We start from the raw sequence: 24,782 nt of genomic DNA on the forward strand, positions 1-24,782 counted from the left end.
TTTCTCGGATGAAAAGAAGTTCTTGTTTGGGAATCAATGATTTTGAACCTGTTGAATCAACTCTAATAACCTGTTTTTGACCTTTATGGATTAAATGAGTTGATCTCAATCTATAAAATATATATTACTAATAGAATCTGATGTTGTCCTAAGATTTAGATCAATTTTTATTAGATATCTTTCTATCCGAGCCATTTTGGGTTATTTTGGTTTAGACTGAAATTGCAATCAAAATATTTGTCTACAAACACATCTACAATCTGACATGCTGTGCCTTATGCCTATGATCATACAGTTTTGTAATTATTCATTTGTTTTTTTATGTTTAATCCTCCTCCTACAAATAGATAAAGGGTATATCCACTGCACAAAACTCTCGCATATGTGAAATCTAAGGGTAAAAATTACACAACCTTACCCCAAGAATGTCGAGAGACTATTTTGACCACTTGACCACCAAGTCGCAACATTCGCACCATACCAGTGGACCAAGGACAGCCCCTTCCTCATACAGTTAGATACATTTCAAAAATTTAGGATTATGACCTAATTTCCAATAAATGTGGATTATGGCTCTAATTGTCAAAAAAATAGGGACTACTAATTCACTTAAAATTTTAAAATTAACTAGATCCTCACAGCCAATGACTAAGTATATTAATTATTGGCATTTTACTTGATATTTAAGGGTCATCATTATAGAGTTTTAATAATTTATAATACGTTTCACCTAAAAATATTTTATGTATGAAATAAGGATTTTAAACTCGAAATCAGGATTGATTTCATCCCAAAAACCCTAGATTCAGCCACTCCAAAACATTTTAAATTGAAACAAATCACATCCGATCAAACTTCCAAAAGAAGAATCAAATCCTTAACAGTAGAATTAAAAGGGATGGTTGAAGAATTCTCTTTCTGTCAGGCGAAAGCAGTGGTTGGATCCACTCAACTCCTTACAATGGGGTTTCCCAGCAGCGCTGAGTAGTACGTCATATTGATAGATGGCTTCCAATTCCTAAGAGATATGGTGGGGGCCATTAACATGCAATTTTCTTTTTTTCTATTTTTTAAAGATATTTCTTATTGAGGACCATAGGTAACTAGGATTACAGCCCAAAGGCAGCCGGGCAACATCCCAACACGAGGAAGGGCAGCCTAGGAAGAGGGGAATTGAAGGGAGGGGGCTCAAACTCAAGACATGCCATGGCGGTAGTTACTTCAACAAGCAACACCTTAACCAACTAAGCTCATAGTTGTTAGCCAATTGGCTACTGTTAAAGCAAACGGTCTCTTTGGATTTTGAATGCAACCGTGTCAACCAGATGATCTTATGTCTTAAGTAATCTCTCTCTCTCTCTCTCTCTCTCTCTCCAAAAAAAAAAAAAAAGCACCCATAAACACCCTGCTTTGGTAATAAAGGTCAGACATGTCAGGGATGACAGATTAGTAAAAAACTCAGAAAGTTGATAAAAACTGTTGCCTTTAATTCACAGATAACACCAATATTCATGTACTCATCATAGTCCAAGACGAATTGATCAAAATGGTATGGCAAAGCTATAAGTGAGTTTTCGATGCACTGAGAGGATCATCATAACACTTAAATCAATTTGACAGCATAAATTCATTTATTACCTTGTCAAACCCAGTCACTGGGAACCATGAGGTAGTATAAAGAAAGAGATGTACAAATTTAACAGCAGAAAAAATGATAGGTTCGCAGGTTCGATAACAATACAATCATAATCAGCCATCTCTGAAGCCATTATTAAGCAAGCTTCAGCATGTTCTATTGATATAAAAGCCTTATCTGGATGAATTAATCATGAAGACTGGTACATTTGCTCCAATTACGGTGCAAGTGTATGCATTCATTTGCATCATTGGGTAAAGAAAAGAGGATGTCACTGATTATATAATTCCCAGGATGAGGTGCAGGAGAAAAAAATCAGGAGCCAGCGCAAATACAGGGTGAGGGCCATATACATGCAGGATGTGGTGCAAGCAAGTGCTGGCTGAATTAAATGCAATTTGAAGGACAATAACCATGTATTATACATCCCAGAAGCAACGGCTTGGCAGATACTCACTGGCGTGAACCGTGTAACTTACCCAAATTCGGATCTGAAATAATGGAAGTCCCCCACGAACAAATTCAGCATCTGTTCCTTCATCACATCAGAGTTCTCAATTAGTTAGTATCCAAGTGGTGTGTCCCCAATCTGCAAAAACAATGGTCTATAAAGCTGTTTCAAGACCAGTTGATTGCACAGGCACATCCAAAACATCAAGGCTGTGTTTGGTAGCCAAGAAAAGAAAGAAAAAATTCAAAAAAGTTTAAATTTGAGGAGAGAGATAGACACATAAAAAATCATTGTGTAATCATAATTTTTTGTCTTATTATGTTGCTTTATACTGTTTTCTTTTCTTTTCTTGGTTACCAACCATAGAGTAAAAGAAAATCTTGAAATGAGAAAATGTGTGTTGTCAATTTCATGATCTTTAAATCAATGATTTCCTGTGCTTGGAAATTCTGAAGATCTTCAAATTTTAATTAAAGATTGATTTTGGTGACAATGAAATACAGAGTTGCTTACAAGGAAACAGAAATTTCATAAAAAAGTGATATTGATAATTTGAAATTTCAGATAATGATTAATTATTTTAGAACATCTGTTTTTTGGCCAAATTTCATTGTCAATTCCAAACAAGAGTTCCCAGCTAGACTGAATCAAGAGGCAAAAGCCTCAAAGATTGGGTAGCAATGTCACAGGTATATACCAAACATAATCCACCTCCTCCTCGAGATAAATGTATAGTCCACAGGGTCAGAATCAAGGTTTGTGTACACACAAGGGAAAAGACTATACACAAAATCTTTGATCTTTCTATTGCATAAGCCTAATTTAGTTTTTCCTTGTCCTTTCTAGGGAATCAGAAACCCATTTCCAAGAGCCACAATACAAAAACCTAATATAGATGAAAAACAAGTTCTGTTGGCCTGCAAGCAGGTACCCATATAGTGTCCACAGTCGCTACTAAGTCTTTTGCCATGTCTTTGCTCTAAGGAATGACATAGTATGCCAGCTTATGGAGCATACATCCCACCAGGTAAATTCAATTGGGATATCTACTTCGTATAGATGTGGTGTAGGTTTGTTTGTAATCCATATCTTACACACTCAACATACAAAAACTGTCCCCCTTACTGTATAGAAATTAAAAATGTAATTCATAAATTCATTCAGAAATCTAGATTAACCATGAAAAAAGGAGGTAAGAAAACTAGTGGATAGAAATTACCACAATGATGACCTTGGCGTAGACAGAAATCCTTCCCACTCGGTATCTTCCAGTTCAGAACCTCCTCCTCCACCAACAGTTGTCGTTTTGCTTTCAGAATCTTTCATGTTTCCATCATCTTTACCTTTGTCAATATCTGTAACCACATCAGAAACATTTGAAGCACAATAATTCTGCAGCCACCTATCAGTCTCCCAAAGAACATGCAGAATGCTCTCTCGTGCAGAATAACTATGGCTCTCAAAAGGAAGCACCACTAAGCGGCAGAGTGCACCGTGTCCCTTCAAAGCATTGAAGAAACGATCCGACTGCATCAAGAAAAAGCAGAATTAAGCAATAAAAGTAAATACATTAGATAATTGGAAGGTTAAAAAAAATGTAACTAGACAACATAAAAAGGCATGAAGCACAGATCTTGGGCGTCAGAAAAAGTGGCAGTGGGATAATATTACTCTTGGAGAACTAGTGTCAAGGTAAAAACATCAACATCATCATTTCCATCCTAAGTATTTGGCGCCAGCAACACAATCCTGATTTGGCCAATCTGAGGAGATCTAGAGCCACACCATTAAATACAGTCCCTTTTAGCTATCTCAATCTACATTATTCTGATCTCTCTCTTTCTCACCCTCTTAGAGCCATCAAGCTGCAAAACCACTTTTAAACAGTAGTGTCAATGGTTTTAATGCCTCTCTTATTACACTGCAGATTCGGGCTACACAATCTCTCAAATGTGTGCACTTCTATTTTGTCTTTCATTGGTATTTACCCCCCCCCAATCCACCTTGACATCATCTTGCTTTTTTGGTTTCATATAGTCCGAAATTCCCCTTCATAAAGCACAGATAGTTTCATAACATCTTGTAATTAATTTTTTTTTCCTTAATTAAATTTCATTATATTCATGACCAGAACATGGTTACATTAAATGGTCCTAAGATGAACTCTATAAAAGGATTTTATATTTAGCATGTAGTAACAGAATCTTTTGTGCCAAACATTCGCCTTTTTAACGAATTAGATACTGTTAAAGAAGGAACACATGCTCCAAACTCCCCCCAAACCACCCCCCCCCAAAAAAAAAAATGATCTATACCACACAATACCCAATGAGACAGTATCATCTTTAAAGTTTAATCTAATCATCACTAGTTTACAAGGAATTTAATTAAGCCTAACTACCCAAGTAATTCAGGAATCATGAAGCACACTTATATGGGATCAACAGCAGTTTATGGCTATGTCATAAAACACCAAGCCTTGTACCTGCATCGTTAGTGTCCCTGAATTATTGTCTTCCTCTCCATGGATAAGTAAGATAGGCTTCTTAATTTTGTTAGCTGACATGAAAGGACTCATCTCCACATAAGTGGAAGTGGCCTCCCAAAGTGTTCTATCCTCATTCTGCACAGATAACAGTAGAGAAGTTGGTGAGGAAGAGATATATTGCCAGTTGGAAATGGAAAGCTAAATAATGATGCATCCCAGACAGTTTTTATCTAAGCAGAAATTTATGTGTTCACCTGGAAACCAAAAGGGGTAAGCGTTCTGTTGTAAGCTCCTGAGCGTGCAACTCCACAACAGAAGAGATGAGGAGCATGTGCTAGGAGGTTAGCTGTCATGAATGCCCCATATGAATGACCACCAACAGCAATTTTGTTTGGATGAGCCACCTAAAACAAGAGCAGAATCATGGATCACCCCATAGCCACAAATGCTAAATATAGTGTTGCGGGGCCCCATTTGGTTAGAAGTGAAGTGAAGAGTGAAAAAAGAGAGAAAATATGCAATGGGGTGTTTGGTTGGAATAAAAGTGAACTTTGTCAATTTTACTCCACTTATGGTTATTATCACTTTAAGCCAAACGGATCCATAACAAATATTAATATACTCTCAAGAAAAAGTTTGCATGATCATACCCCTCGACGTACAACTTCCTCAACAGCAGCCTCCGCACTTGCCACAAGCTGCTCTACATACCTATTCAACAAACAATAGGTTATGGATGAAATTCTCTAACTTTAAATTAGATGTTCTTTATATTATACTTCTATAACACTTGTTTGAGAAAGAAAACCAACCAGTTTCTTAGAAAAAAAGTTGAAGGGATGGGGATTGCTACTATTTTTTATTCCTTTCTTAATAGTGAGAAAAGACCAAACCAAAGAGGAAAAACATACATTTAGTTTTAAATAAATAAATATATAAAAAAAAAAAAAATTACTGAAGGAAAGCATATAAACAGAAAAGTTGGGGCAGTAGACAAGGTTGAGATTCCACTCAGTATGGATGAAAAGTCACAGAGACTATGATCCATGCCTTCATATACTAGAAAGGAATCAATAGGCATGTAGTACTAATGAGATTCTTGACCGTAACTCAAAATGAGCTCCAGGCAGACGAACAAAAAGGTTATCATAGGCATCTTAACTTTGGGAGGAATCTAGGCCAAAGACCTCGATAAGGCCAATTTTTCTTTACATAATTCAAAAAATAATATTACCTGTCATTTGCCTCCTCATCACCTTCACCTATGATTGGTATTGTTGGTCCAGATAGAATAGCAAACCTGCATGAATTGGGAGCAATCGTTATCCATAAACATTGAAAGCGAACAGCCATGACATAGGTACAGTTGAAAGGAACAAATGAACGGGCAGACTACCAAAAAGGGAACACACACACACACACACACACACACATCTGTTATGCATGGATTTGCAAATGCACACAAGCAGCCCTGCTACAGAATCGGACAAGAACAGATTAATAATACCTTCTAGCCAGCCAAAGTAGGGCCGATGTTGGACCTATGCCCGCAAACTCATTAGGAGAACCACGAACTTGTCCAGCAGCGTCTTTGCTCCTAAACTCTCCAGGGTAAGACCATACCAAACACGGAAGAGGGCCATCCTTTGAGGGATCATAGCCTGGGGGTAGGTATAGGGTTGCAGTAAGTTGGACACCATCCTTCCTCTGATATCTGATCATCTCCTTCTGTAATGAGGCCAGCTGAGGGTATGGATGGGGAAAGTTAGTAATCTGACATATTTTCTTATCCGGCCAACTCTGTATATAATACTGGGTGTTTTCTGTTTTTGATTCTTTGGAAGTCAGTATTTTCAGGTTATTAATGTACACATCACCCTCATTTTGATCTGACATCAAAGCAACAACTGTCTCATAATATTTTTCCTTGTCACTCTCCCATATTCGTTCTTTGTTACCTGTATTTCTGGGGATAAAAGATTTTGTAAGTTTCTATGTTTCAAACTACCAATATAACAGATAAGAACTTGATTAGCACTTACATGTCAAACAAATCAAGAAATGGTACGTTCCCTTCTGGTGTTGCACCACTTCCGTTCAGTAAAACATAAGTCCCATCATCATTTTCCTTCTTTACCTTTGCAATAACATAGGTCCCAGCATGAGTTCTTCGCAACATTGTAGAACCAGGATCAGAGTAGACATCTTCTGATGATCTGTCAAATAGTATGCGTGGATTTACATCTTTAGATCCAGGAGAAATAACCCAAGTTCTTGTTCGGCGTGTCTTGTACCAAGATTCGTAAATTAGGGCCAAGGATTCATCACACCATGAGATACCACTGTAAATAAAAAATAATATGAATGAAAACTAGATCCAAGGTCAAACTATGGTCAAGAGATGTGAAAGAATAACATAAAATTGAAAAATCATAAGCTGATTTGCATTTACCAAATATCAAAATGATGGATAAATTGATCTAATATTCGTTTCCCTTGACACCAGAAAATGTATAACCCAACCTTGGTGACATAATATTATTCTCCAGGGTTTTGAATTAAATGCACATCTGGTGCAATGTGCAAGCTTCTTTAATAGAACTCCATGAATATTACTGAATTATGCATAATAATGGTTTCTACAAAAAAATTAATAAATTATATTAGCAATAAGAGGGAACTTAGATCCATGGCACAGACAAGAAATTGTTTCCCCAGGAATACATTACTCTTGAATGTCTGTTCAAAGGTATGCGTATCAATTCCAAAGTTCATAAAGCACAAAAAAAATTGGCTAACAAGAATAAAGTACACTTACAGACACAAGGGTCTAAAGGGCTGTACAGGATACTTGGGATGCCTGACAATTGTCCCAGCTGTCCCCTGTTTATTTACCTGTGATGCTGTCCAACATCTGGACACTAAAAAAGGAGTTAAGATCCCCTGAACATATGCTTCAAGGTACACCTGTCCCACTTATTGCCATTTAAAGGGTGAAGAGGGGGTATTTATAGAAACAAAAGGGACAGCTGTAACACCTTGAAGCATACGTTCAGATGAACGTACATGCAGGGGATCTGAACTCGTAAAAAAGGCATCACCAAAAAAAATGGGCAGCAGCTCTTCTCTCCCCCCCCCCCCCCGGGGCATCCGGAATGCAAAAGCATTTTTTAAAACACTGCTCTAAACAAGACAATCTAGTAGGTAAACCATCATCTCTGAATGCCAAGCACATATGCTTGCTGTTGGCTAGATAGCTTTACAGATATAAAAAGGATGCAATGAACATACCCCAAAGCTTATACTCATACCTAAACCGAAGATCAAGCTTGTGCAAAACCTCAGGCTGTACATCATCCTGCGGCTCAGCAGGTTGTGTATAAATTATATCACGTGGAGAAACCTCCATCTTTGCATCGCCTCCATCTTGTGTCTCTGCCCTGGAAATTCCCAACAAGTCAAAAAGGAAAAGATAAAATTCATTTATGAAGGAACACATAAATATGAATACAGCCTAGGACACACAAAAGGTAAAGATAAATTTATTTACTTATTTATAAATTATAATTTTATAAAACCTGAATTGGCCCAATCACAATAATCTGGAAAGATCCATTAAATTCAACTAACGCACAGCATTAGAAGTGATATCAGATATATTGTTTTAAACGCTGGCCAACTATAAATATAATGCTAGGAAACAAATAATGATTTGAAATCCCTCCCCCCTCCAAAAAAAAATCTTGATCTTCCCAGAGATCTTTATCATTAACACAACCTTCATTTTTCTCATTCATGGAGTTGTATTTAGTCCCTTTCAAAAAGATGATTACCCCCCGTTAGTCAGTAATGTGGGTTGGCTTGGATTACTTAGTGTTGTTAAGGCATAAAATAATCATTCATGTTTTATTTAGGAAAAGCAGAAGATTGGAATATACCAGTAGAGTGCTGATGGCTTATCTGCTCTCCAGTTGATTGAACGCATCCCGCTTCGCACACTATTGAAAGCTATGGGAATGTCCTCTGCAAGAGGCAGATCACAAAGTTCTCTGACAAACTTCCCATCAGTCGTCCAAACATCGACTTTCTTGGGAAATCTTCCACATGGTACAATAAATGAGTATGGGCGGTGAATTGAACTAATCAAAAGGTATTTTTGATCTGGGGAAGGATCCAATGATGTATATATAGCAGGTGGGCCAATTTCCTTTATTGTCCCATCCAGTGAGGCCAGAATAAGCTGTGAGGTGGCATAGTAGTCAAACAAATCTTCGTCATATTCATCCTTCAGCAAATCCTGGAATGTTCTGACTTGAACAATGTTCTTTTGCTCATTTGATTGAATTTTGGGACCAGAAGGAACCAATGGCTTATATGGCGGGACCCCACGAGACGAAGGAATAGTGCAGACCAATAACATGGAGTCACTTACCCAAACAAAACTGTGATGGAAGAGCAAAAATTCTGTCAGGTAACACAACATGGAGAAAATGTACCCAAAAATATTTTATGCATATGAACAAAGCTTACACCTACTTATCAAAAATTGCGTTTACATAGATATCTGGTGATTGAAACAAAGGCCTTGCTTTTGCTGTCTCCACATCTGCAACCCATACGCTAAGCTTGCTGCTACTGTTCTCCTGATTCATTGAATTTTTCAACATATTAAACAATGCATTATGCGCAATATAGAGGAACTGCATGATACGTATCCACCACATAAGTAGAAATGACCCACATGAACATTAATCTGGCATATGAAAAAATAATACTCCAAAGTGAGAGAGAAGAGATTGTCAATCCAATCAGCCCTATAGGGTTGAACTAGACAGGCCCATTAAGCAAGTGGCCGAAACAGAAGTACCGGGCCTCCCAGCATATTTTCCACCAATGTGATCTACCAAGTTGGCTAACCACGAGCCCGTTCACAGATATCACGTGGTTCAAGACTAGTTCAGTCAAAGGCTTGACCCAAGGATCAGACCCTCCTCTTCTATGGGACTGAATATTGTCCTAACACATACATTCAATTAATTTGATAACATGGCAAGACATTATCACAGTTAGCTACAGTTTGAAAGTAGATCATAATAATGATTTACCAGTGGCATATGCATACTAGAAGATATTTTGAACATTAGAACCCAACAAATGATCATAATTTTAGAAACATTCAACCTAACACATGTTCTTTATGCTTTTTAATGTTCAAATGGCAAAAACAAGGCAGTCAACACATCAGGAAATACAAATAAAATGGAAAGTTATGAAACATGTAATCAGATCAATCATTCAAATATGATCCTTGCTAATTCCAACAGATGAAGGCTCCTACCCATAGACATCCACTACACAAGACTGTTAAGCCACTGTTTGCATGTCAGTTGGGTCTAAGGACAATGATATTAGATTTCCCTACATATTTTGATGCAGAAAGGTAGCTTGATATTTTCAGAAACTACAGCTAGAAATAGAAAACAATATACAAAGTATTCTGGTAGTAGGCTGATTTTTTTCCTGCTCATCCATTCACAATAAATTTATTAAAAGACAGATTTAACCATTGCAAAGATACCCATGCCAATTTTAGGGTTCAAATCAATCACCTCATCAACTCGAATGGTAAAAGATAAATGCCGACCATCGTTTGACCTTGTTGAAACAAGAAAAGAAATACGCAATGAGAACAGGGCATGCCCAATATGTAGAATGATTAAGTAAACAAATAATAAACTCAGATGCATCGGAAAGAAACTATTAGTATGGACATTTCTGTTTATTTTGGTATCCATAAACATCAAACCAGATTACTGTACAAATCATAATCAACATTTTTTCCTCATTAGCCACAACTCACCATGGCTGTTTCATGTCAATGAACTCCCTCCCTCCAGACAGACAAAATACACACAAATTGACAGTACAACTCTTGAAGAAAGAGGAACAATGAAGAGGGAGGGGGGGGGGGGAAGGAAAGAAATAATAAACATAATTAAAGGATTTCAAATGAAACTGAGATTCAAGTTATCTAAACATGTGACAAATCTCCTTCTACAGCAAGACTAGCGTGCTCCAATGGTTCTTTTTTCAGCATCCCATACCTAAATTCTCGCCAAAAAGCTCATGCTAAAGCATAATGCAGCCCAAATATGATATTCTCACCACAAAGTTTCAGGAACCTTGAAATTATGATAATAAAGGCGAAAGATGCCACCACAAAATGAGAAAGGCTTCAATCAGTTCAATCACAATAAACTTCATCCACAAAGAATGAAGTTCCTGAATATGGGGATTTGAACGGTAATGGTTGAAAAGTTCAGCACAAAAGGACCAAGAGGCTTCAATCACTTCAATCACAATAAACTTCATACACAAATAATGATGCTCCTGAATCCTGATTATGGGGATTTGAGCAGTAATGGTTGAAAACTTTATCCTGCTAGATATTTACATCAATTCTTATACCTTTGAAAAGAAACTTAAGGGTATGTGGCCTTTGCTAAAATTCATCAGTCATTTAGGCCCCTAGATTACAATTGGGAAGTTATCGCTGCACGATTGGTGTCATAGATTTCTATCTCCTGCCAATCCACATCCTTTATTACTTAGAGGCTGCGTCCTTCGGGAAATTATACTTTAACAATCTGTTGGGGACCCGGTATAGAAACAGGATGGTTGTTGATATTTCTCTCATTTGCTATTTATTTATTTATTATTTTATTTTATTTGGATAAGCAGTGGTTGTCAACGTCTCACACCAAATACCAAGACTCTGGGAATATCTTCATCATTCAGTCTTTGATAGGGCTTCTACACTAAAAAAGTCCAAGGACACTGTCAACCCAGCTTTTATATATAATGTCCAGCTTGTTGGAGGGTGGAAATCTTTGTACTAAGTCATTATTACAAATTCTGTAGACAGAGATTCCTATCATCCATTGCCCATGTTCACTTCAGTATCAAAATATTACCGTTGCCCGTCAAAAGAAATTATTCATAATAATGACAATTCTTCTTAAATGAATGGATACACCAGGACAACATTAAGATTTTTTTAACATATGAAAATCACTTATACTGAATAACCTCAAGCTACATAGGCAGAACAAAACAAAAAATGAGTAAGTACAAAGCAGAAGCCATTCAAAATATTCGGAGATAGTATGGCAAAGAAGTTGAAAGTTGTTATTTCCATAATTTCAGGATTGCAAAAGAACTAGTTGAGGATTTTGAGTAACATGAAATTTGGGAGATTACCAGCTAACAAAATTGATCTTAGCACCATCAGGAAGGCCATGTACCTCTTTCTCAGGCCCCAATGTTCCATCATCCTTTAATTGATGAATCCCAATACCAGTGTAGAATGACCTGAGGATGAGATTAACATCATATATGTAACAGTTCAAACTGCGGTAACTTCGGCACAAGTACAACAAATTTGCATGGTCAAAGGTCAGGCCTAACAACTGAAAGATACCTCTAGAGTATTCCTCCAACTATACATGAGTACTTTTGAATGAACGAATAAAATTCCTATCCATATGTTGTATATACATACTAAGAAAATAAAGTTCCCTCATTACTCACATCCTACTCCTAGTATTGCATTTTCCATCAATGCGAATTCCAGCAAGCTTTTCCTCAGGCCTTGCTAGGTCTGAGAGTGGAGGCAAAGCTCTGCGCTTGAGAAATAATATTTTGTCCCTCTGCGGAGAAAATGACAACGCAGGAAGAGGTGGTGAATCAACAATGTTTCTAATTTCCGGAGGAGGAAGACGATATCCACCACTCAGTGAAGAATTTTCTGCATCACATGGAAGCAACGTAAACATTAATGAGCAGATAGTTACACTTGGAAATAAGAAAAGAAAATGTACGGTAAAATTGAAACCAACAAATTATAATAGATGAATTCAAATACTATTACCGGTAAGTAATCACTTTAGATTTGAAGAACAATGGGAAAATCCAACAAGAGAAATCAATTAGAACTGTTAGAAAACTGAGGAGCTATATTGGAAGACCATTTATGAGATTCAGTACCAATAACTACTACTAGAAAGACTTCTGAACCAGAAAGCATCAATGCCAGAAACTACTCGAATACTTTCAGAGCCAATACAACAATAAACTCAGCCTTAACCCAACTTAATGGGGTCGGCCAATGAACATCAATAATAGAACCTACAAACTGAATTCAGAGATATTTAACTCAATACACCACTGGAGCCTCGCATGGTAGCTAACAGAACACTTGAAAAGAGGACCCAAAAACGAAAATTAGCATACAAAGATGGACCAATACTTAAGCAGATAGATACCCAAACCATGACATGATTGCCTCACTAGGTTTAAATTCACCTGACCAGTCACAAGAAATAAACAAACTTCAATTCAATTCCACTGAATTTAGATCTTCCACTACTCAGACAGCTGCGGTCCAATACGCTGACCAATATCCACCCAGACTAAATTAAAAATAGAACAAACCCAGATAACATAAACAGAGAAGAAAATCCAAAATTTTGCAGGACAGGTTTTTATGGTTACCTTCATCTGCAATGGTGGAAGACGAAACAGAGCCATTAGATCCAACGGTGCCATCTTCAGCAACAGCAGCTCTGATAGGTACAAGATTAAGGAATCTGGAGGTAGTCATATTGCTCTTCAAGGATTTTACTGTGTTTCTGTGATGAATTCTTGGAAACCCAGGAGAACGGATAAATGGAAAAGAAGAGGGGAAAATGGAAAGAGGAGGAGAAGGAGAAGAGAAGGAGGAAAGGGACGAGAAACGATGATAGAGTTTATGCCGGAGAAGCATGATATAATTGTAGTGTGGAAGACGTACACACCCAATCAAACCATTTGTTAATGAAGATATACAAAAAGAATCTATGATGACCCAATGACCCACTTCTCCTCCAGTAAAGTGCGAGGTAAGAGTGAAAGTGACAGAGGTAAGAGTGAGTGGTAGATAGAGAGAGTCGGGAGACTCGAGATCTCTATGGCCAGTGCGTGTGGTCAAGTGTGTGCCACGGCCTACAAAGCAGAGGAGTACTTTATTCTTTACTCTTTTCTGATGTCCATTAAACCTTTTACCCTTTCTATAAAAAATTAAAAAAAAAAGCCTTTTTTCCCTCTCCTTTTCTGCATTGTTCATCTCTTTTCAAGGAAAGAGTATATCTAAGTGGAAGCGCAGAGAATTTTTTTTCTTTTTGAGAATTACTATTTGATGTTCAATACAGAAAGTATTAATATTCTATCTGGGATTGATAAATTTTGATAATAATATTTATCAATCATAAATTTCATTTTTAATTAATCAGAGTTAAAGTTATAAGTCGTTTAAAGCTATGGGGAGAAGATTTTTTTTTTTTTTTTGAAATCTCGATTTATAATCAAAATTTTTTTTTCAGAATTTTTTCTACATAGGATGAGGAGAGAATGTAATCATTTTCTCCTATCCTTTTATTCTCTCCTCATCCTTTATCTATGAATATGGAAAGTATTTTTTTTGTCTCAATCCAAATGAGGGAATCATATTTTGTGGAACAAAACATTCTCTACTCATTGTGAGTAAAGGAAAACTTTGTTTTTCTATTAATGTTTAGTATTTTTTGGCTTTAAAAATTACCATTGATTAACAATTGCATATAAAACAAAGGATCAAGGCATTCATCACCGTGGTGAATAGAGAATCTCCTTGCCATATAAATATAAAGTTTTTGATTAACATGGAAAATGACATTTTTTGACCTTGTACAATGTACAACAAGAGATTGGACTTAAAAAGACATTAAAGTCCTAATAGGATATATTTAATATATTACTTTCATTTCCCAAATTCCTAGTAAAAAATAAAAATTCCTATCATATGGTCATATCACTAGTAGAGCTATTTTTTTTTTTTATTTAAAAGAGAAAGTTTCTATAAATAACATGATCTCTTTCTTTTTTCTAGGTAGGACCGTAGGACTTATTAACGTGGTCAACCATTAATGACCATAATTTTTTGTTCCCCATTTATAAACAATCGATGATATGTCCGACTATTTCCCAATACCATATGCTTAGTATGGACACTATCCGTGTGGGTGAAGGAAAACTCGGTCTTAATACATTAGGACAAGAGAACCTTGTCGGTTTGTCATTAGAAACACTAGAACATTAGGGCCAATGGAAGGCTGCGTGGGAGCATACTTAATGTACATCAGTGGAGGAAAATGCAGTATTTTGACACCCTGCACAGTCTGGGCATATCTAACAAGGTTATTTTTCCCTATATATTATGGGGAATAGTATTTTATTGGGGAATACAGTTTTCTAAGCATACGTGAGGGTCAATGAGAGTGCACGAGGAAACATTAACGAAAGAATTATTTTCTATTTTATGCGAGACAAACTGATCAATTCACCCATGTGTCTAGGTGGAGGGGTGATCCTCACCCACAGAAAAAAAAAAAAAAAAAATCTCCCATGAATTATATATTGGTTTTGTATGTCATATAGACAAATCTCCCATGGGTTATATATTGGTTTTGTATGTCATATATACGCGGCCAGAGTCCAAACCGTGCAATGAGTCCTTATCCATCCCTTATATTGGCATGGGCTTCACTTTACAACAGTATGCAGCTGTACTTCCATTACAAGCACATGAATGAAGCACTCCCCTGATGATACTTTCCAAGCCTTTTCATAGCAACAGCAGAACATGAGAAACAAGTCTATTCATGGCAATAGCAGAACATGAAGTAAGCCCAGCATCGCAGTTCTAAGAATTGGAATCGGATAGATGGAATCGGCTGATTCAGAATCACCTGAACCGAAACCTGAATCCTACCAAGCGGAAGTGGCCAATCTGTGCTTGATTTCTAGGGTTCAGGCCGATTCTGGTCAATTCCAGCTGAATTGTCGATTTCGCATATTTGAACCTTTCCCGGCATTAACAAGGGGTATTTTCTTTATACTAACCCCCAACGCATTCACTTTGTAAGCCATGAGATAGGTCAATTCAGTTCAGACATATCCAAAACAGCATTATCTAAGTGACCATTTTCTATAAATGTAATTTATAAACCCTAAATCCCTGGGGGTGGGGAATTATAAACACTTGAAAATTTATGAAAAAGTGAACAGGTTTTCAACACCAATGCTATTATCTGCAACAAGGTGGTTCAGTCAGCTCCCAAAGTTCTTAGATATATAGGCTACATTGTCATCTAATCAGATGTTACTTTTCATCTTTACTGGAAAAGAAATGAGATATCTCACAACCAAGAACAAACTAAAAAATATGGAATCATATGTAAGCATTATGGTTCCACTTAAGAACAGTAGATGATGCCTTGCTACAGCTCTCAGCTTACTGTGTCAAGTAAAGATGGGGCTCTAATGAAGGTAGGGATATGGCAGTTCAGAGACTTTGGCAAGAAGCACACTATCATCTTCAAAATCACATGGCTGAAAGCAACAACACCCTGCAGGAAAACCAGTTCCCCCTGCAAGCCAAGGTCAAATTGAGGTGGTTGTCATCAATATATCAATTTACTCTCTTTTATTTTTTTGGAAACTTGATGCCCTAAAATTATTCCCAACACAAATCATCCAATCCAACATATACATGCTACAGCCTAACTAAATAACAAATTGATATATATAAGGGCTACTTTTAATAAGCCTAGTAAGGCTGGTCTACAATAAGTGATATCTGCACTCTGGCACACAAATTAAACTAAAGAAATGGTTATCCAAGCACGGGTTAACAGAATACAGTTTAACTTTACTACATTCAATATGGTGAAAATTTTAGTTACAGGAGGTGGGGCGACGGGGGAGAAAAGAAACAAATAGAATTGTAAAAGCACATCATATAGAACCTCCTAACAGCCATCAAGGCTTTAGAGCTCCTCATAATTAGGAGTTTCATAAACGTAGGACTCTTGAGAAGCTTCAGAGTTCTCATATTCATACGCTGCACTTTCTTCCGTTTGTTCGGAGTTCTCATTTTGATACACTGCACTTTCTTCTGTTTGAACAAAATGAAGCAGGGAGTGTACTCCATTAACCACATCATACACCATCAGTCCTATCCTTCCTCCAACCCAACTGCCCAAATGACTTCCTGCGAGATAACCCAACTTCCCAAGCCTTTCTTCTCCAAGAAACCCTCCTGCATAGGTTCCGAACAAGGTCCCAGAGCCCCTGAGGAAGCCCTCTGTTATGGTACCCTCATAGTAAATGGCTTCAAAGAAGTCCCACCCTGACGAAATAATGGGGCCTAGGATGCGTTTGGCTTGTCGAGTTGCCATCTTTGCTGCCTTTGCTGCCTCTTTCTGTGCTTGCTTGGCTGCATCACTGGCACTCAGCCCCCGTGACAATGCTTCAGTTAGGGAAGCTTCAATTGCTCGATGCCTCACTTTCTCAATGTGAGCAGATCTAATGTTGTTGGAATAGAGTTTTACACCTTCCTTAACTGCACATGCAAGCGAACCAGAGCCCATATCGAAACAGTTTAACAGAGTAAACTTTCCACTCTTGGATGATGCCTCCTCTCCAACCAGCTCTCGGCATTTTTCAGCTGTAAAGTGTCACAGTTAAGCACTTCTTTCTTCTTATCATGGAAAGAAAATTATTATTTATCTATTTATTTTTTCTGAAAAGCATTAGAGAATAGGGCAAGTGTTAGACAGAACCAAAGAATGTGGAGATGCATGCATTTGAAAATCTAATCAGTGTGGAAACTTTTCTATTTGAGCCTTTTACAAGCTAGTTTTTACAGGAGGCAGTGTGTATTGTGTACCATACAGAATACCTTGTAATCGGTGGCATCCTCCAAGCGGGTCTTTCTTTCCATGTATAGCACGGCTGAGACAGACTTAACAATTGACAAATGATAATCTCATTAAAGTGGTAGAGATTAAGGAACCAATACAGGTTGTATTCGGAGGATGTTAATTACTTGTCCCTGAGAAGTAGGTTAGTGGCTGTATGGGTCTTTCTGCTTCCATAAATTCAGTGTCAAAGGAATGAGAAATGGGTCATGTGGATGGAACAGCTCTAATAGTTTAGGAGATCTGTCCTTTTGCAGCATGGTGGTGCTTACGGAGTAGAGAAACCCATAGTTTTTGAGAGAAGGAACCTTCAGTCTGGGGTAAAAATAAATGAGACCTTTTTGCTTTCTATTATCTCAGTAAAACACTCATATGGCGTGGGAAGAATGAGATTAGTATATTTGTCTAGAGGGGGATAGCTTATTTGAATTGCAAAGGGGATCTCTCTTCAAGGACTGGATTTTCCTTTTACGTCATCCATCTATAGGTGCTTCCTTTTGATATTAGTACAATCCTTACCCTTTGAAAAAGAAGATTAAGCTTGCATATACTGAGAAGCCTTAAATTCAGTCGCATGACTCACATATAATTCATAATGCCCTAATACCTCCTTCAGGTGTCATCTTCCTGAATACAGAAGCTATACCAAAATGCATGTGTTCATGAGTTTGCATGTTCATGAATTTTCTCAGGGCCCACATTCAAATTATATGGTGCTCCAAGTCAAATTTTGTGGTTTTGGACTTACCCATCCAAAAACTACAAGCAAAATCAATGCTTCAAATGAAGCCTAATGCTTTCATACATTATGATATCTCTCAAAATATGCCAACTATTTAACATATTAGAGGTGAGAGGTGGACCCATATCATCCATGGTTTCAAGTACCAGGATTGAATCAGGTGACTTGGCCAAATCAACTTCAAATTCATGAAGCCCAATCAACTACCTAATACAGATCTCCCCCAAAACTCAGCTGACCAGGTCTGCATACCGCTGTTTCTGCCTATACTTAGCCAAGATCAGCTAAACACAGCATAACAATCCTGGGTTCAGGATAGGGATAAAGGTAGGGATCAGGATCACTGGAGTCTCATCTGATCCTGCATCCCAATTATTAATCCTTGATACCATCACGGTTGACAATCAAGCAAACCTTTCTATCATATTGGATTAACCTTTCATTTGGCATCACTCAGCCTCCAATTAGCAGCTTATAAACTTTGCCTCCAAATTTGGCCCAATCATTCAAATTCTCAAATGTAGCACATAACTGAGGCAGTGTTTGGTTCTGCAGGAAAAACATGCTAGCAGCCAAAAGTAGACAAGACCCTAGGCCGACACACTATGCAAAAAGCAAAAAAAAAAAAGGAAAAAGAAGACAGCTGATCTGCATTGAAACACTATGAAATCTGACAAGATATGCTTTTACAACTAGCAAATACATTAACCAACCGACAAAACCATCACACTATCGAACTCAGCCTGTCACTGAGAGGAGGTGAATCAAGGTCTTACAAAAACTTCTCACCAACTAGGGGGAATTCTCACCCGTTGAGCTGACACACAAATCACCACACCCACAAAATCACATAAAAAACAAAAACTATAAGGAAAGAAAGCCACAGCATAGAGTATACGTGGTTTGCCAGTGTGGCTACATGCCTACGTCCCCAGTGCACATGACTATTCGGGCTATAACCCAAATCCAGCCTGGGTAGAATGCACAATACAATTCACATCTAGTGCCACCCACCGCAAGGAGCATCAACCCCCGATTTATATGGCACCCACCACAAAGGAGCACCAGTCACTGGATTTAAGTGGCACCCACTACAACGGAGAACCTACCCCCAACTTTACGTGGTACCCACCACAAAGAAGCAACAACTATACCAAGCACCCACCTGATAGCTGACAATAATAAATTCAAATGGCACATGCAAATGCCCGCAATTAGCCCAATGTATTGATTGAAAACACGTGCCTACAGTCTGACACCCTTACAATAAAGAAAACACAAATTCAAAGGTTACCTACAATGAGATGCTTCTCCTTTCCTTCTTCCACTCACACTAGACCGCACTTATACCTCGGCCCGCTCTCCATTTTGCTGAAACTTCGGCCCTTCTTCACAATAGACCGCACTTTTACGTCGGCAAACCACCCATCATCTTGGGAGTGTGTTGCCTACATTGACAACAATGACAACACCCACGACCTCTTCGCACAACAAATACAGGCAAAGATATTTGACAATATTGAAATTCAATACTGTTCGATGAGAGTCCAACAGATCTGTTGCGCCTTAACCCATTAATGTTAACCCTTGAACCCTCAATAGTTAATTATGACATCATTAGAATCCTCCTCCAATTCTAATGGGTGGTAATATGCAATTTTTTTATTTATTATTATTTATTTTGGGGTTGGGGGGGTGAGCCCCAGCTTACCGTTAGCCAAACTTAGCGAGTTAAAAATATGCATGAAGGATTGTTAATTTCAAACTATGATGAAACAAAATAAAAAAGAAGTACTTTATTGACACTTGTTTTTAACTTTGAACGGCATTCACTTCAATAAGAAAGCTGCATGGATAACTCAATGAAAATCAGACAGAACAGCCAGATATAGACTAAGTACCAGAAAGAAAAGGAATAAGTTGAAGGATTATCATCAAGGATTGTAACTAAAAATTGAATACATTAATTTGCCACCAGCGCAACCAAGTGCCATATTACTTTAAAATGTATACTTTTACCACAATATTTGGTAAAATCTAACTTGTGTACACTTATTATATGGTGTACTAAAAGCCTATGGTAAGAGTGATTCATTAGCTATAAAGAACTGAACAGTGTAAGAAATTAGGATAGAGAAAAACCAATTAAAATGCAGAGATTCTCACACATAAATACAGACACAAAAAGGAAAATTGCATCCAATTTAAGCTCGATTACTTAGTGATCCATGGCAATTGACAACAATTACATGACCAGAATGAACAGATGTAACTACAAATTGAGCTGCATGCAACCCTAGATTGTTCACCATACAAATTAGGCTTCAGCAGGTAATGCAAAATATAATCTCCCAATGAACAAAATCCAAAATTTCCAAGTACCACTCATATCAAACAGTATCCATGAATAGAAGATTATCTTTGCATCTCCTAAACATATTAGCCCTCAGAACTGCTAACAAACTCTAACAGGGCAATGCAAGCTCAAGATGAAGAAAGTAGGAAGAGCACTCGAGAATAACTTGAAGCAACCAAAGCTACAAGTGTATACAGGGGTTAAATCACTAGGTAATTTGATTTAGCCCTCAACACGCCCCAAAAGAATGACAGCACAACAAAGTTCATCTTCTCAGCTAATGGACAAAACCTAAACCAAGAATTAGTGGGGAGGAGGACAAATACAGGCTGACAGATGGGCAGGACAGTGGAAGGTTAGAGGAGTTGGAGGGGATAGTTTCTGATTATTCTTTCCTTGTAAAGGGCATAAAGTCAAGAAGAGAGATAAAAGCCCTATAAGGAAAAAGAACTGGGTTGGAACTTGGAAGGCATATTGCACCACTCATCATACAGCACCCCAACCTCTTTCCCTCTAATCATGAATTTCCTTTATAACTTATTTAAGTAAATCAACCTGTAATTACAGAAGCAACCCATTTCGGTCCACTGAAGCTCAATGATGATTCTTTTCTATAACTAATTGACCAAATTTTCAATATATCAGAAGAAACATTAATATTAATCTATACAACGCGAATTGATTGTTTCCCACATTTAAGTTCAGAATCATAAGGAAGTGAAATGATATGCTTTTCGAATCAAAACCAAACATAAGAGAACTTATAATTAAGTTGAAAGAGTGGGATGAAGGATCCACATACCAACGATGATGAGAGAAAGAAGACCAATCATGAATAGAAGGAATTGTACCCTCTTTTTCTGGATATCCATGGCTCCTCCTCCGGGGCTTGAAAGAAGCTGACGCCTTGAATCTAACACAATTTAGTTCTCTTTTTGGGAAAGGAACCCTTGTCTAACCCTGTATACTGGAAAGTAGAAACTCACAGTAAGCGTAGCATTCAAGTTATGAACCTACGAGACCATCTAAGCAGGGAATGTCTAAAGCGTCTGGAATTTGGAATGAAGTGAAAATTGAAAACTGGAACAGAAAAAAATTCCCCCTTTCTTTCCGTGCCTCTCTCTCTCGTTTGCTGTTCGCTAGAGTGATGGAGTTCCGACTTCCGATCCCATGTCACTGCGAGGCAGGAGATCAAATCAATACTCTAGGATCCTCCGTTTGACCATCAACACGGTCCAATTTTATTTTATTTATTTTTTATTTTATTTTATTTTTTTAACGACCAAATGTTGAAAGTTTATACTCAGCGATATTTCCAATAAGCCTCATCGATCACTATTGTTTATCACGTCGATTATTGTTTTTCCCCTACATTATTTAACTTTATAATTCAAAATATGTGGCAGCTCTACACATTGTGTGTCAGGATGGGGAGATATTACCTGTGTGAAAAACATTTTTCCTTAATTTTTTTTCCCTAAATGTTGTGAATATCGGTTTTTTTTTTTTTTTAATCAATAACTACCTTAGGTGGGCTTGAACCTAAGACCACCTGGTAAGATGGGATTTAATGTTCCACACTAAAATTATCTAACCACGCACAATAAAGGTAGTGAATACAGTCAGGTGAGAGTATTGTACTCTTACTGAGTTCCATCAGTTTTGTGAGTTTCCTTGTATATAATCCTCTAGTAGTAACTATCCTCTAGCGGTGATTTTTGTAATCTCATTTATTTGATAGTAGAAGTTTTACCTAGATGAAGTTTCGTGATTTTTCCCTTTAATTAGTGGCAGAAAGGTTTTCCACGTTAAAAATGTTGATATATTTTTTACTTTCTTTAACTTTGTACTGTAGTGGAATATGCACAGTTATTATTCACGAGTGTTTTATTCATAATTATTGTTCACGTGAATAATATTGAATATGTTTAGTCTTCATTGTTGTAATCCTATAGTAATTAGAGAATTTGTAATCTTCTAGTGGTGAACGCAATGGTGAATAGTGTTGAATAATATAGTCAAATTTTCTTTAGTGAATTACACACAGGTGGGGAAACTGAGTCATTGTTTTTCTCAACAAAAGGTATCGAGACTCAACAAGCGATATCAGAGTAAAACCTGCATTTCACAGGTCTACTATTCACTCACATGAACAGTAATTGTGAATAGTATTAAATAGTATAGTCAAATTTCATTTAGTGACGTATACACAGGTGAGGACACTAAATCATCATTTTTCTCAACAACTGGTATCAGAATAAGATCAACAACCCTTGATGAGTAAATGCGCATTTTTCGATACCTGCATGCAGTCAGTAGAACACTTACCGAACGGTGCTGGTTGAATAGTCCAAATGTTATTGGACTCAAGGACCTGTATTTCACTAATGCATATCTACTATTTACATAAATAGTATAATCAAATTTCCTTTAGTGAATTACACATAACTAGGAAAATTGAGTCATTGTTTTTTTCAACGAGGGGTATCGAGACTCAACAAGCGGTATCAAAATAAGACAAACAACCCTTAGTTCATAACACTTACCAAGCGATACTGGTTGAAAAGTGTTATTAGACTCAAAGACTTGCATTTCACGGGTGTACTATTCACTTACATGAACAATAATTGTGAATAATGGTGAACAATGGTGAATAGTGTTGAATAATATAGTCAAATTTCATTTAGTAACTAAGTCATCGTTTTTCTCAACAAGTGTATCAGAGTAAGACCAACAATCCTTAGTGAGTAAATGCGCTTTTTAGATACCTCCATTGAGTTAAACACTTATCGGGATGAGAAAACTGAGCCATTGTTTTTTTCAACAAGGGAATCGAGACTCAACAAGCAGTATGAGAGTAAGACCAACAACCCTTGGTTTAGGGTACGGCCCATCAACCAGTACCACTTAGCGATTATTAGACTCAAAGATCTTCTCACGAGGTACTATTATTGTTCACATGAATACTGGTGAACAATGATGAATAAGTATAGTCAAATTTTCTTTAGAGACTCAATAAGTAGTATCAAAGTAAGACCAACAACCCTTGGTGAGTAAGCACGCCTTTAGATACCTGCAGTCAATATAACACTTATTGAGTGATACTGGTTTGGATGATGGTCCAAGTGTTATTAGACTCAAGGATCTGCATTCCTGTCATAAAGGGTATTTATTAGTCGTTGGTCACAATAAAATGAGACAACTGAATATTAAATAAAATGAGACACATCTAATATATACTAGAGTGGCAAATGGTGACTTTTTATATTTTTGCAATGAGCAAATAATATTCATTTTATTTAATCTTTGGTATTATTTTTTCTTTTTTATTTTTACTTATTTAAAAAAAAAACCATTAATAAAAACTATTTCTTATCAAAACATAAAAATGGTTTAGTAACTACTTGATAAAAATGATTTTTTTTGCAAGAAATGGTTTGGTATCCCTTTGTGCAAAATGGTTTTTTGAAGAAATTGGTGCATCATCCTTATAACTCTTTATCTCCACTTTGAATTGAAGAAGAAGGGCAAATGACTACTTTACCCCTCCATAATGGGACTTTAAAACATGTGCTCATTAAAGTTCAACACAAAAATAATTGAAAACAATTTTGGCCAAAACACACATAAATGACTCTTGATCTATGACTCTTGATCTCTTTTTGGTTTTTTTATCTTATCATTTTTCTTTTTGAAACAGTTTTGTTAAGATTGTTGGATTGTGGTATGTATATAAAGCTCATATACTCGTAGTTTATGAATCTTTAAAGAGAAAAACATAAGCATAAAATTGTTTAAAGTTATATATTTTTTAAATGAAATTTGAACAATTCAAACTATGTTGAAAAACTTGCTCCAAGTATTATCGAATAACTATGAAAATAATACACCATTTTAATAAAAAAAATAAATTAAAATTGGGTCTCATAAGATCACAAATGGAGTATATATACCACACATAATCAATAGTGGAACCATACTGACATTCTCTCTCTTATTATGACATTCTCTCTTATTTTGACTATAGCCCTCTTACAAAAAATAATTGTCATATGGATTTAAGCAATGAAACGCTCTTGTAGGAAACTCTCTCATAGAAAGTAATTGTCACATGAAGTCGGTTTTTAAACCATTTTCTAATATGAGGATTTTAGCAATGAAACAAATAAAAATAAAAAGGACATACCCAGTACACAAGACTCTTACATGTACCACATGTTCAACTAAGGGGAGTTAGAGGTTAGAACTAAACAATCGTTTAACCATCAGATCG

At 36.9% G+C, this 24,782-nt stretch overlaps 2 protein-coding genes across 3 annotated transcripts; both read right to left on the minus strand.

Moving 5' to 3' along the window:
* Positions 1 to 1,612: 1,612 nt before the first annotated feature.
* LOC122087188 (probable glutamyl endopeptidase, chloroplastic) lies at positions 1,613 to 13,460 on the minus strand. Of its 2 annotated transcripts, none has more exons than XM_042656231.1 (15): positions 13,129 to 13,460; positions 12,166 to 12,382; positions 11,836 to 11,946; positions 10,185 to 10,230; positions 9,112 to 9,218; positions 8,514 to 9,017; positions 7,887 to 8,015; positions 6,618 to 6,917; positions 6,083 to 6,541; positions 5,810 to 5,875; positions 5,226 to 5,286; positions 4,830 to 4,979; positions 4,573 to 4,710; positions 3,307 to 3,614; positions 1,613 to 2,171 (listed from the first exon to the last, which is right to left on the minus strand). In XM_042656231.1, exons 1-15 carry the CDS (start codon positions 13,397 to 13,399, stop codon positions 2,159 to 2,161), a joined length of 2,880 nt encoding a protein of 959 aa, XP_042512165.1. In that variant the 5' UTR covers positions 13,400 to 13,460; the 3' UTR covers positions 1,613 to 2,158. The 2 variants fall into 2 exon arrangements, with proteins under 2 accessions (XP_042512165.1, XP_042512166.1); XM_042656232.1 differs by having other exon boundaries at positions 1,613 to 2,165; positions 13,129 to 13,459.
* A 2,847-nt stretch (positions 13,461 to 16,307) lies between these two features.
* Positions 16,308 to 21,719, minus strand: LOC122086401. Its single transcript, XM_042655181.1, has 2 exons — positions 21,312 to 21,719; positions 16,308 to 17,158 (listed from the first exon to the last, which is right to left on the minus strand). Exons 1-2 carry the CDS (start codon positions 21,379 to 21,381, stop codon positions 16,479 to 16,481), a joined length of 750 nt encoding a protein of 249 aa, XP_042511115.1. The 5' UTR covers positions 21,382 to 21,719; the 3' UTR covers positions 16,308 to 16,478.
* Positions 21,720 to 24,782: the final 3,063 nt, after the last annotated feature.

The sequence above is a fragment of the Macadamia integrifolia genome, chromosome 8 (assembly GCF_013358625.1).
Source record: "Macadamia integrifolia cultivar HAES 741 chromosome 8, SCU_Mint_v3, whole genome shotgun sequence".
NCBI classification, from domain to species: Eukaryota; Viridiplantae; Streptophyta; class Magnoliopsida; order Proteales; family Proteaceae; genus Macadamia; species Macadamia integrifolia.